The sequence below is a fragment of the Pelodiscus sinensis genome, chromosome 27, assembly GCF_052426305.1.
Source record: "Pelodiscus sinensis isolate ZL-2025 chromosome 27, ASM5242630v1, whole genome shotgun sequence".
Lineage (NCBI taxonomy): Eukaryota > Metazoa > Chordata > Testudines > Trionychidae > Pelodiscus > Pelodiscus sinensis.
In genome coordinates this window covers 984,588-998,608 of record NC_143078.1, presented here as the reverse complement: position 1 = coordinate 998,608, position 14,021 = coordinate 984,588, and the positions used below count along the sequence as shown (strand labels likewise).

General features: G+C 44.5%; 1 protein-coding gene across 5 annotated transcripts in view; it reads left to right on the top strand.

Moving 5' to 3' along the window:
- SYCP1 (synaptonemal complex protein 1) overlaps positions 1 to 14,021 on the top strand; it is a 108,047-nt gene that overhangs the window by 72,353 nt on the left and 21,673 nt on the right. For all 5 annotated transcript variants that reach the window (XM_075910539.2, XM_075910538.2, XM_089773713.1 and 2 more), the window contains 2 exons: positions 230 to 292; positions 11,850 to 11,966. In XM_075910539.2, coding sequence (XP_075766654.1) covers positions 230 to 292; positions 11,850 to 11,966 — 180 coding nt within the window. The remainder of the gene's footprint in view (positions 1 to 229; positions 293 to 11,849; positions 11,967 to 14,021) is intronic.

Genomic DNA, 14,021 nt, shown 5'->3' with positions numbered 1-14,021 from the left:
AGGAATACTAGGATCAGTCCTTAACTCCAATTCTGACTGTGCTGCTGCGGCAGTATACAGTATGCAGCAAACTGCTCTAACTGGGGATCTGAGGATTACCCTGCCTCAATTTGCCCTATGGGAGTTACTGATTTTAGCTCATGAAGTACAAAAACAATACTCCAGTATGTTAATGAAATAATGTAAATATTTAAATACATACATTTAATCTGAATTTTGGTTTTAACAGAATAAAGTGTTGAAAAAGAAAATTGCAGCAGAAAGCAAGCAATCCAGTATTTATGAAGGGAAGGTAGGGTTATAATACATATTTCTTGTAAAAGTGAAAGACTAGCAGTTGAAGACATGGTTCTGCCTTCTGTCCAACTGAAGTCAGTGATACTATTTATGTGTTTTGAAAATTAAATGTTTAATTTTTTTGTTGGATTGTGGCCAAAATGTTCAACATCTGATTGTGTCAAGCTTTGATATATTAGTTACTTTTGGCCCCTATTGAAATCTGTAGGAATTGAGGTTCACGTAATCTTACAGGAGATGCGCTGCACGTCACAGAATCGAGCCTTTAATAAGAAATTTGTGACATTTTATCCACTGTTTCTAGGACAAGATTTCAAGAATAAATCTTGTTGGGATAGTCAGACTTCTGGTGCTGTAAGCACCCATGTACTTATCTTTTGGCTCAGTTAATACTTCTAACTAAAAGTTGGCCCAAGTTGCAATATTCACGTGCATTCATGTATAGAAGATGGAAGATTGTTGCCTAGCAGCAACCATTGGGTCAGCCTAAGCGCCCCCTGGAGTGGTGCGGATATGGCACTCACTATATAGCCTTGTTGACCTGCCAACTCCCCATTTCCTTCTTACCGCCAGTGATGGCAGCTGCAACGGGCAGGAGGATATAAAACCAGATTATGTTAACATGATGACCAATAGCACTTGAGAAAATGTTTGCTACAGGATGAAAAGTAGATTCTCCTGGTATGTCATTAGGCAGTCACTTAATGATTTGTGTGTTAAAGAAGCTAAAATCTTCCTCTGGATTTTATGGTCAAATACAGGTCTTCAGCCTGACCTCTGAGCATTGTTGCAGAACTGGAGAAACTGGCTCTGGTGCATGCACAATAGCAATTTTATCAGCTCAGTAACTATTGAAAAATACTTGGCATTTGTAAGCTAGGCATCAAATAACCCCCAGATAATCTTTCCGTGATGTGAGAAATATGAAGGAACTGAGGTATAGCAATTAGGGGTTTTCACAAGACCTTGTTTTTAATGGCAGAGCTGAGACCCAATTTCAGTTCTGACCGGGGGACGGCTGTGACTAATGTTTCCTCTTATCTTTTCCATCCATCTGTGGAATGAATTTTCTGGGCACCAAGTCATGTGCAAATGTGCACCACCAGCAGAAACACAAAAACTAACTGTGGGTAATGTGCTTATCTGGGTGCCATTTAAATCTCTCGTGAGTAGCTGCACAAGTGCACACTTACAGGGAACACTGACTATGACATGCATTTGAAATCAGAGGCCAGGGTAATCTTGTCACTTTCCATTTTGAGAATTAGGAAGATTGGCGAGTACATCACTAGAACACGTATAACAGCCCTCTGAAACCAGCTTTAGTGTCTAATTGGGAGCTAATTATAAGTTCCTAGAGGCAGGAGAGACCCTTATGTTCTGTTGTGTCTTTACAAGGTCTTATATAATGTGTCCCTGTTCTATGACATATTACTACTATTAATAGTAATCCTGTAAATGCCAACAAGCAGGCAAGAGCTTGTTGTAGTAATGTGTGTTCTGTTCTCAAAGGCTATTAAATTGGCTTGAAATTTCATTGGAATAGGCAAGGAATTAAAAAGTTCAATCAGAGTCTCTAACTTTTTTGCATTTAGTGGTAACTTGTCAGTCAATTTAGTGTGAAGAACGAAAACATTTTGTGTCTGAAAATGAACTGGAGGGGAGTGAGATTGTGGCTTTGGAAAGTCAAGAAATCACTGAGTTAGTTAGAAAGAGGCTAGACCTGAATTCCTTCCCCCCTCCCCCGCCCCCGAACAACCCAACCACCATTTGAATATGTTCAGAAACTACCTTCTCTCTGTCAGCAAAGTTGTTGTGTACGTAGAATTGCTTTGCTTGTATCTCCTTTTGTGGCTTGTTAGAATGGTAGGCAAACTATTTAGACAAGAGCAGGAATATATAAAACCTTCCTAATGTTTCTCTTACTGAGAGACAAACCAAGACAAGGACTCAATTAATTTTGTTTAAAAATGAAAACCCCTAGAGGTCAAATGGTGACTAGCTAACCTTTCACCTCTGTCTTGGATCCTAGATCTAATATATGACCCTACTGGTGCAGTGGAATGCATGCTTGTAGAACAAGTTTGCACAGCATCCGCCTGTTTATAAGCCAGTTTTGTTGTTTAAACACTTAACTTAAACGGGGTGAAACTCCTGCTCCTTATAGACCATTAAACAATCTGGTCTGTAGAGGTATTCTTTATTCATATTATATAAAGACTGCAAAAATCATGACTATCCCAACTAGGGATGTAAGCGACTAGTCAACTACCCGATAAGCATGTGCTTATCAGGTGGTTGGGTAGTGACTCATCTAGTTGTTTCCCCCCACCTTGCTGCTTCTATCAGAGAGAGGCAATGGGTGTTGAAAATGTTCTTCTTCAAGGAGTGTCCTCATGGGTGCTCTCCTTAGGTGCTTCAGCGCTGCTGAGCCCGTGATCGGAGATTTGTGACAAAAGTGTCCCAGTTTCCCGAAGTGACTCGTGCTGGAGGAATGCTCAAAAGTGCATACCAGACTTGTGCTAACGACTGGCTCTCCATGATATGCTGGGTTTGCCTGGATTCAAGAGGTGCATGGGCTGTAGACTATATCGATCTCGGATGGGCATGAACAGTGTCTCCACAGTCTCGGAGAGCAGAATGCCACAGAGAACTTCCCACACTGCCAGAAACTGATAAACTGATCCAGGACAGTGAGGGAGCTTCAATTAAAAATGCCCCAAATGGAGAAAAAAATCTCGGTTATGTACTGACCTTGAGCAATCCACCCCACCCAGACAGAAATCACCTGGGACGGGGTCAGAAAGAGCTGGTCCCCTCGGATTGAGCCCAAATGACCGGGAGAAGAGTAATCTTAATGAAATGTCTTACTCCTCCTCAGGGACTGACTCTCCACTACAGAAACGCTTACTCCATACTAATGCTGCACCCCAACCCCCACTACCAAAAGGGGCAGACAAGCAGCGCACTAAGCGGACCAGCAAGGAGAAAAGCCAAGACCTAAAGCACACACAACATGAAACAGATAAGCTGTGGACAGCAGCAAAGTGCAAATCCTTATCAGCACTGACCCAAAAGTCTGCGCTACCATCTGCAGATCAAACTAAACTGTGTTCACACATGTTACCAAGCAGGAGTATTTTATCTGAGGTGGCACTGCCGGCACCGCAGAAACACTCGGCACCAACCTTGCACGCAAAGTAGCTGGCGTTTCAGTCAAAGCCACTGCAAAGCCCTCCTACCCTTTGCTACTGTCCGCTCCTCTCCTGATATCACAGTTCACAACAGCAGCAGAATTAGCAATTCAATTGGTAATGGGGACCCCTCTGTTTGGTACCGATGTCACCCCGAACACCTCACAGTGTACTCCCTCAACCACTCCAGACATCTCAGTGGCAATGAAGTTTAGTGATGATGAGGATGAGCTGTCTAAACTGCCACTCCTACCGAGACATTACTCTCATAAGTCTCAACAACAAACTCAATAATGGCAAACTTCACAATGGTTTCCATCACCTATCATGCCTAACTGGGGCCTCGGAACTGGGAAACTGTGCCTACTTATGGCCCAGCCTGGAATCAAGCCTGGGCCCCTTAAGGTGGAAGGACTATTGCTGCTGCCTCACCCTGAACCAGGGCCTCAGGACTATAATGAACTTCTTCCCAGTGGCCTGGACCTGAAACAGGGCTGGGCACTTGAACTATTTACCTTCCAGCCTGCCCTGAAGCAAAGCCGGGTTCTGGACTATTGATTTGGGACTATATTGGTCTGTTTCCTGGTGGCCCGGACCTGAAGCTAGGCTGGGCACTTGAACTATTTGCCTCTTGTCCTGACCTAGAGTTAGGCCAGGAGTTGGACTGTTTACCCCTTTTACCTGTCCAGACTGTGGGACTAGAGACTTGGGGGACTATTTTAAGAGTCTGCGCAGGGGAGCGGATGCACCACCCACTGACCCAGAGGCGAAGGAATCCCTCCAGGGGGGCCTACCGGCCTACACTGGGGAATATCACAGTCACCCTCCTCCCCACCCACACATACTTCAGACACACTTCCTGACGATGCTGTCATGTCTCCACCATCAACTACAGGGGATGATGTTAAGTCGTTCCAAAAGAACTTTTCAGGAGAGTGCTAGACGCCATAGAGATCCCCTTCTCAGATACTCTGCAGATGCAGCATAAGCTCACAAACATTCTACATACATCTCTCCATCCAAAACTGGCCAACCCTGTGAACCATGGATCCTGCCAACAATTGCACCAACATCCAAATGAGCAGACAGAAAATACTATGTAGCTCCCACGAGAGCAGAATTCCTGTTTTCTCACCCCACACCAAATTCTCTGGTCATAGAAGCAGTGAATCAAAGAGGGAAACAACAAAATACACGTACAGTTCCCAACGACAGGGATTGGAAAAGGCTGGGTAAAATGGGGGGAAAAGCTTATTCGTCAGCAAGTCTTCAGTTAAAACTACCTAACTATGTTGCATTATTAGCAAAATATACACACCACATTTTTGATCAACTAACATCTTTTAATAATTTCCTCCCAGACAGCAAAAGGGAACAGTTCAAAGCAAACATCAAGGAGGGTACATTAATAGCGCGTACAGCCCTACAGGCTGTGCTGGACTCAGCGGACACAGCAGCCAGATCATTGGCCTCAGCTATGGTAATGAGGAGGGCCTCTTGGCTTCAGCTCTCAGGCTTTCTGCGAGAGGTCCAATCCTCTGTAGAGGACCTCCCATTCAAGGGTGCAAAGCTCTTTCCAGAGTCCACAAACATGTCCCTCCATACCCTCAAGGATTCAGGGGCCACACTGGGTATCCAGGTACCTGTTACAAGACGAAAACAAAAGAGATCATTCCACCAAGGATACAGACCTGCATCGTTCAACCAATAATGACAGTATGACAATAGACGTTGACCATGACAAAACAGACACAGAGTACTGATCAGTCATCCACCCAACAACCATCAACATCTAGACAACAATTTTGAAGTCCTGGTTGAGGGCCTGAGAACCCCGAAATGTCAAAGGCAGCAATCTGAACCATTCACACTATTTGGCAACAGACCAGCCAACTTTTATCCAGCTAGTCTGCCATCACCACTGACAAATGGGTGCAGGAAATCACGAGCTACTACATTCCATTCATAGTTGTTCCCACGCCCCTTGCCCGTTCTTCTTCAGGGACCCCTTTCATAAGAACTTGCTCGTACAAGAGGCGAAGCACCTTCTAACACTAGGAGCTATAGTAGAGGTACCAAAGCAACACAGGGGCAAAGGTTTTTACTCCCATTATTTCCTCATCACCAAGAAGTTGAGTGGCCGGGGACCTATCCTGGACCTCGGCAAGCTCAACAAGTTTGTCAGATACCAATGTTTCAAGATGGTTTCTCTGGCTATGGTTATACCTGCCTTGGAAAAAGGAGCATGGATGTCTACGCTTGACCTCCAGGATGCTTATTTCCACATATCAATACACCCATCACACAGGAGATTCCTCCGTTTTACAATAACGGGCAGACAATTCTAATAGAGTGCTACCATTTGTACTCTCAACAGCCCTATGAGTATTCTCAAAAGTACTCACAATAGTAGCTTACACAAAAACCTTATCCCTATATTCCCTTACCTAGACCAGAGGTGCACAACCTTTTCCCCAGTGTGACCCCCGGGAATTTTTGTTGACTTAGGGTACATCTAGACTACATGCCTCTGTCCCCAGAGGCATGTAGATTAGGCTACCAGGCATAGGAAAATGAAGCGGCGATTTAAATAATCGCCGCTTCATTTAAATTTACATGGCTGCCGAGCTGAGCCGATCAGCTGTTTGTCGGCTCAGCGCGGTAGTCTGGACGCGCGGGTGTCGACATCAAAGGCATTTTTCAACCACCCAGGTATGCCTCATCCCTGCAACAAAAAGGACATACATTCAAAAATGGAAAAGATTCACGGCCTGTTGTACAACCCACACCTAAGCAGAGCACTCACATTCTACCTAGAACGAACAGAGCCCTTTTGGAAAACCCCTCGGCTGTTCATTTAATCCATGTCACAGGGATTGCCAATATCAAAACAAAGACTATCGAATTTCCTAATACTGAAGTTCAGTGGTAGTTTCAGGCCCCTGCTTGACCGGCGGAAACTCAACAAGTTCATAAAGAAATTCACGTTCCACATGGTCTTTGTTGAGTGCACCACCCCACGACATAATCCTCCCTGTGGAGGGTAGGGAGTAGTCAAACATGGTAGGAGACCAGATTGGCTTACACGGGAAATCCTTGGTAAACTTAAGCACAAAAAGGGAGCTTACAAAAAGTGGAAACTTGGACAAATGACCAGGGAGGGGTATAAATGTATAACTCGAGAATGCTGGGGGGTTATCAGGAAGGCGAAAGCGCAATTGGAATTGCAACTGGCAAAGGATGTCAGGGATTACAAGAAAGGTTTCTACAGGCATGTTAGCAAGAAGGAGGTGATCAGAGAGGGTGTGGGGCCCCTACTGGACTAATGTGCGAAGTGACACAAGATGGGATGAAGATGGACAGCCCTTGGTGGGTAAAGAACAGGTTAGGAACTATTTAGAAAAGCTAAACGTACACAAATCCATGGATCCGGACTTAATGCATCCGAGGGTACTGAGGGAATTGGCAAATGTCATTGAGGAGCCTTTGGCCATTATCTTTGAAAAGTTGTGGAGATCGGGAGAAATCCCGGATGATTGGAAAAAGGCAAATGTAGTGCCCATCTTCAGAAAAGTGAAGAAGGACAATCCAGGGAACTATAGGCCGGTCAGTTTTCCTTGATTTTTCCAGGAATCAAGGTAAGAGATCCTTAAGGAATCCATTTTGAGGCACTTGGAAGAGGGGAAAGTGATCAAGAATAGTCAGCATGGATTCGCAAAGAGCAAGTTGTGCCTGACCAATCTGATTAGCTTCTATGATGAGGTAACTGGCTCTGTAGACATGGGAAAGTCAGTGGATGTGATATACCTTGACTTTAGCAAGGCTTTTGATACAGTCTCCCACAATATTCTTGCCAGCAAGTTAAGGGAATGTGGATTGGATAAATGGACGGTAAGATGGATAGAAAGCAGGCTAGAAGGTCGAGCCCAGTGGGTAGTGATCAACGGCTCGATGTCAAGATGGCAGTTGGTTTCTAGTGGAGTGCCCCAAGGTTCGGTTCTAGGACCGGTTTTATTCAATATCTTTATTGAAGACCTGGATGAGGGGATGGATTGCACCCTCAGCAAGTTTGCAGATGACACTAAGCTAGGGGGAGAGGTAGATACACTCGAGGGCAGAAATAGGGTCCAGAGTGACTTAGACAAATTGGAGGATTGGGCCACAAGAAATCTGATGAGGTTCAACAAGGACAAGTGTAGAATCCTACACTTGGGACGGAAGAATCCCAAGCATTGTTAGAGGCTGGGGACCAAGCAGCTAAGTGGTAGTTCTGCAGGAAAGGACGTTGGGATTACAGTGGATGAGAACTGGATATGAGTCAACAGTGTGCCCTTGTAGCCAAGAAGGCTAATGGCATATTAGATTGCATTAGAAGGAGCACTGCCACCAGATCCAGAGATGTGATTATTCCCCTTTACTTGGCTCTTGTGAGGCCACATCTGGAGTATTGTGTCCAGTTCTGGGCCCACTACAAAAAGGTTGTGGATGTATTGGAGAGGGTTCAGCGGAGAGCAACCAAAATGATTAGGGGGCTGGAGCATATGTCCTACGAGGAGAGGGTGAGGGGGTTGGGTCTGTTTAGTCTGCAGAAGAGTGAGGGGGGATTTGATAGCAGCCTTCAACTTCCTGAAGGGAGGTTCCAAAGAAGATGGAGAGAGGCTGTTCTCAGTAGTGATGGATGGAGGAAAAAGGAGCAATGGTCTCAAGTTGAGGTGGGAGAGGTTCAGGTTGGATATTAGGAAAAACTATTTCACTATGAGAGTGGTGAAGCACTGGAATGGGTTACCTAGGGAAGTAGTGGAGTCTCCATCCCTAAAGATTTTTAAGTCTCGGCTTGACAAAGCCCTGGCTGGGTTGATTTAGTTGGGATTGGTCCTGACTAGGGCAGGGGGCTGGATTTGATGACCTCCTGAGGTCTCTTCTAGCTCTATGATTCTAAGTCCTTAGGGCTCTTGGAATCATGCTCCCACCCTGCAAATTCTGCAATTCCTCTCCTGTTCTAGACACATGGCCCTCTCATTGAGGCCATACGGCCTAACTGCTGAAGTTCAGTAATCAACCCCTCACTCGCTGGGGCAGTGCGGCCTAGTAGCCAGAGTCAGTAATAAACACCCCTCTTGCTGGGGTAATGTGGCCTTATAGTTGGATTAAATAAGTGAGTGCTGGTCCCACACGACTAAAGCAGTGGTAGGGGGACCAGGGCCTTCCCTACTCCACTGGGTCCCAGCCCAGGGCCCTATTAGCAGTGGTTCAGTCCACTGCTCGCTCAGCGGGGAATCCCACTGCAACATGCTGAGCACTATGGGAAACAATCTCCTCCTCTGGACCACTTCCTACCATTCTCTGATGACCTCCTTCCAGGGTTCTTCCTCCAAATCCTTTGCCGCGGTGCTGGTGTCTCACTGGCTGGTCTCCAGGTCCAGTCCCTCTGGTGATTCTCCTGCAGGAGCTCTGGCCATGCTTCCTTCCTCCTCAGCAGCCAGCTCAGACTGAGCTTCTCTCTAGGCCTTTATACCTGGGCTGCAGTCTGAGCATGCTCAGCATAGTTGCGGGGGTGGAGACTTCTTTAGCCTGGTGAGCCTTGTTAGGCCTAGCTTTTCCACTATAGAGTTGGTGCACCCTGTCTCAGTCTCCCTTGCCTCTATTATCCCATCTCTGGATCCAGTTGACTGGTATGCTACTCTTGACCTAAAGGATGCATATATTCATAAAGTCATCACTTCACCTGACAGGAAATATTTCAAGTTCTACATCAACAAACAGGAAGGGGCTTGTTTCTCTCCACTGTGCAGATAAGCCCTTCTGCTGAGGGACTTCTGAGTAGAACATTTAGTGTACCTGCTGGAATCTTATGTTCCTGGAGTCCAGAATGAGCTGGTGGGCCATATCAGCAGGCTTTTCTACAGACACAAGTGGTCTTTTCATCCTGATGTGGACAGCTTACTTTTCCACAGGCGGGGCACTCCCCAGCTAAAGTGTCACCTGTTTTGCTTGTTCCAGAACCACGATCCTGGGTTCTGCGGCTATGCATTCCTTGTCTATGGGATGGGAGGGACGTCTCCTTTATGCTTTCCTGCTGATGCTATTAGTCACAGAGTACTCTGTCATGATTATGAGGGTTAGCCAGCAGCCTGGGGATTAAGGGGTTAACTACACCTAGCCAGGTGGAGTGACCAGTAGGAATGTAGGTGGGACTTTCAAACTGGGACGAAGGAATTTGGGGTTTTTCTTTTCTCCCTTTTGTCTCTCGGTGAGGGTGCTCTGCAGCTACAGAGAGGGACAAGCATGTCTCTCTGGGTATGTCTACACTACCACCCTAGTTCGAACTAGGGTGGTTAATGTAGGCAACCGGAGTTGCAAATGAAGCCCGGGATTTGAATTTCCCGGGCTTCATTTGCATGTTGCCGGGAGCCGCTGTTTTTAAATGTCCGCTAGTTCGGACTCCGTGCCCGCGGCTACACGCGGCACAAACTAGGTAGTTTGGATTAGGCTTCCTATTCTGAACTACCTGTATACCTCGTTCCACCATTCCTCATTTTCTGTAAGTAGGGTAAAGTTTTAGGTAGTTTCGTTAGGCTTTATTGTTTAAGGGTTGGGTATGGGATCTGATGTCTGGCACTGCTTAAAAGATGTTTTGGCTTTTCTTTGTAACTAAGTTCTAGGCCCATGGAGTTTCTCCATGAGTATATTTTGTTACCTTCCCCTCTAGTCATTATGCCTGCAACAGGAATATTGTTGTAATAATAAAAGTTCTTTCTTTTCTTTTTATTAACCTGGCAGTAGTTAATTGTGTGCCCTGATTTTTATTTTAGGGGTAAGATTTCCCAAATGATCTTTCCCCGGTTTCTTTATCAACATTTGGGTGGTGGCAGCGGAAGTTTTATTCCCAAAATCTAGGTTTTTAAGATTTTGGGGGAAGTTTTATACCAAAGCCTGGTAGATAAGGCTTTGTGGTACACTTGCTGCCCCCCCTTCTGCATTTATCATGCCAGAGTTGGGAAGGAGCCATGACATACTCCTAAAAATCAAGAGGGATCAAGCACGCATCATATTAGTATGCCAGCTTGGCCTCATCTGCACTGAACATGTCAGTGAATGTATCAGTAAAATTTCCTCTTTACCCAGACCTTCTCTCACAGAACCAAGACTGTCTTCAACATCCGAACCTGGACTCCTTGCATCTCACAATCTTGAAGCTCCCTGGCTGAATCCCAGGGAGCTTCTCTGCTCAGACCCGGTTTGTTAAGTCCTTATGGGTAGTAGGAAATCCTCCACAAGAACCACTTACCTAGCCAAGTGGAAGAGGTTTCATCTTCTGTGTTAGCACCAATCCCACTTGTCCTTGATTACCTCCATCTCAAGCAGCAGGGTCTTTCAGTTTCATCCATAAGAGTCCACCTGGCTTCCATATTGGCATTCGACCTTGAGGTTCCAGGCCACATGGTATTTTCTGACCCCATAATTTTCTGGTTCCTAAAAGGTCTAGACAGGCTTTATCTGCAGGTACCTCCACCTAGTACTGTCGATACTGATAGGTCCTTCATTTGAACCCCTAGCTACGTGTTTTTTTTCTTTACCTCTCCTATAAGATAGTTTTCCTGGTGTCTATAACCTCGGCCAGGAGAGTGTCAAAACTTAGGCTCTGAACATCAGGCCCCCCCTATACTGTGTTGTTTAAGGACAAGGTACAGTTAATATCTCAACCTGTATTCTTTCCTAAGGTAGTTTATCAGTTCCATATCTATCAGGACATATTTCTTCTGGCATTTTAACCTAAGTCTCACTCCAGAACTCAAGAATATAGACTACACCCCCTGCATTATTCAGGTGTTCCCAACATGTGTAGCGTTGCGCATTCCCACAGTATTTAGCATGTGAAGGTGACTCAACGCACTGTGGGATGCATGCGCACAATGCTTTGCTCTTTCTGTCGATGAGAGGGCTAGAAATATGGCCATGAGTTGTCAACAGCGGGTACCAGAAAAACTGGTTTGGCGTGTTTCCAGTTTTGGCAACATATTCCTGTTGACAGCACTTTTGTTGCCAAAAGTGTACACGTAGCCTTAGTTTAACTTCCATGTTTCCTTTTCTATAGGGTTTTCTATGGGAGGGGTGATTTAATTTAAAATACTGTTTTCCAGTAATCAGGGGGAAAAAAAGTGAAAGGCAATAGCTGAGATGCTTGTTTAAAAAAATAAAATCTTGAATAGAACATAAGCTGTCCTAGTACAGAAGTTGGTCCAATAAAAGACACTACTTCACTCATCTTGTATCTGCAGTACAGTAACTACTTAAATGAGTCAATATATAAAATTTTCTTCTGAATGGTTAATTGAAATTATGTTGTCTTGTTAAAAGGTGAATAAATTACAACTAGAACTTGAAAATGTAAATAGGCAGCATAAGGAAACAGTTGAAAGCTACCAAAAAGAAATTGAGTCAAAAAATATAGCAGAAGAAAAAGTTCTTGAAAAGGTAAGAATTATTAAAATTTACTGTTTCTTTGGATTCATTGGATAAATTCTCAAATTACTCAAATCTTTAATGTGCTTTGTAAAATATTTTAGGGTTGATCCTGAACTCCTTTCATATGTTATAGTTCTGTGGACACCTGTGGCCCTATGAGGAAGCTGTCTATGTACAATTTATGACTTCTATTAGATATAATGAACTCTGTGTGTAATCACAACCTTCAATTTGTAGTAAGTCAAGGGTTGGGAAAAGCTGCAGATAAAACAAATTAAATTATTAATGTGAATGGATCCAAATGAAATGGGACCATTTTTTGGACAATGTGGTGGCTGAAGCCTTGAAGAACCAGTTTTCTTTAACATCTGTGTGAGGGGGATTTGAAAAGTGGACAGTCCCCGATGAGCAAAACAAAGAACCAAGCTGTTGGTGCTAGTTTTTAAAAAAAACACAGAATCTGGGAGGGTGAAGAAAGCATGATGCAGGAGACAGGAACAAAGAGACAGCATTTTGGAAGAAGACTTTGATATTAGGGACCAGCCCATGTCAAAGCTAAAGTGACATGAGGAAAAAAAGAAAGACTCCATGATTTGGAGGAGAAACTATGGGCAGTGGGAGGGGACTGCTACAAATCCTAGAGCAGGAATGCTCATGCTTTATTGCACTCTGACCCATTTCTAAAAACAAAAATTACTATATGACCCCAGGAAGGAGACCAAAGCCTGAGCCCATCCAAGCCCTGCTGCAATGAAGGACAAAGCCAAAGCCTGGGTGGTGGAGCTTGGGCATTAGCTCTAGGCCCCAATGAGTCTAATGCAAGTCCTGAGAAGCCCATTAAAATGGGTTTGCAATCCACTTTGGGGTCCCAACACACAGTTTTAATTGCCACTGTCCTACTTAACTTTAACCAAATCCCAGAAAACTCTGAGGAGAAATCTGAGACAGATGAGGAAATTGAAACAGAATAGCATATAGGCATGAACAGTGAGTGAAGCTTCCACTTGGGGAAGCCGTAGCATCCCCTGCCTAGACCCTGCCCCTTTCCATGTCTCCCTCCTCTTTTCCCTCCCCTTCCCTGTGTATTCCATGTCCCTACTCACTGTGTGCTTGTCCCTTTCCAGCCAAATCCCTGAATGTAAGCAAATTATTTTTGAAAAACACTCCACTTTTCTGCAGTTTCTTTTTCAACAAAATAGAGTATGAGTCAGGGCTGTTCCCCCCTCTGGAACTCTGAATGCAGAATGTGGGGGCCCACAAAGACCTTGAATAACTTGCCTCTATAGGCTCTGCTTACAAAAACTCCCCAGAGTCACAGATGCACTGGCTCGGAGAAAAAAAACCAAAAGCTGCCACCATCAAATGATTTACCCTAAAAGAAAACAGGAGGGAACACTTGAATTCTTCCCTCAGGAGTACCCCAAGCTCTTTTGCCCCAAAAGAGCTTGAAAAAGTAAAAGAGAGAAACAAGCTGCAATCTCTGATCTCTGACTGCCCAATCTTAGGCAGGTAAATATACACACACAGAGACCCCTGTGATTTTCCAGGACACAAAAATCAAATCCTCACCTTAAAAGTGTGATTTGTATTAACAAAACAAAAGTTATACTTGCTAAAGCATACTTGATTGCTAGGACAAAAACAGGACTATGCAGCACTTTAAAGACTAACAGGATGGTTTATTAGGTGATGAACTTTCGTCATCACCTAATAAACCATCCTGTTAGTCTTTAAAGTGCTGCATAGTCCTGTCTTTTGTTTCAGCAAGATCAGACTAACATGGCTACATCTCTATTACTATTGATTGCTAGGAGTTACAGAGCAACTAAGTAAAGCAAATTACAACACAGAAAATCTCTCGGAACAACACGAATGGGGGAGAGGAGGCATGGATTCACACAGAGAAGTTCAAACCAAACCACAAAAGCAAAGAAAAATACTCTAATAATAACTAATTACACATTTCCCTTTATTTACTCACTGTCCCTTCCTGTTTCAGTCCACTTCCATGCCCTTGTAGTCATGGTAGTCCTAACTGGGTTTAAATCATTCTGTGTCTCTCAA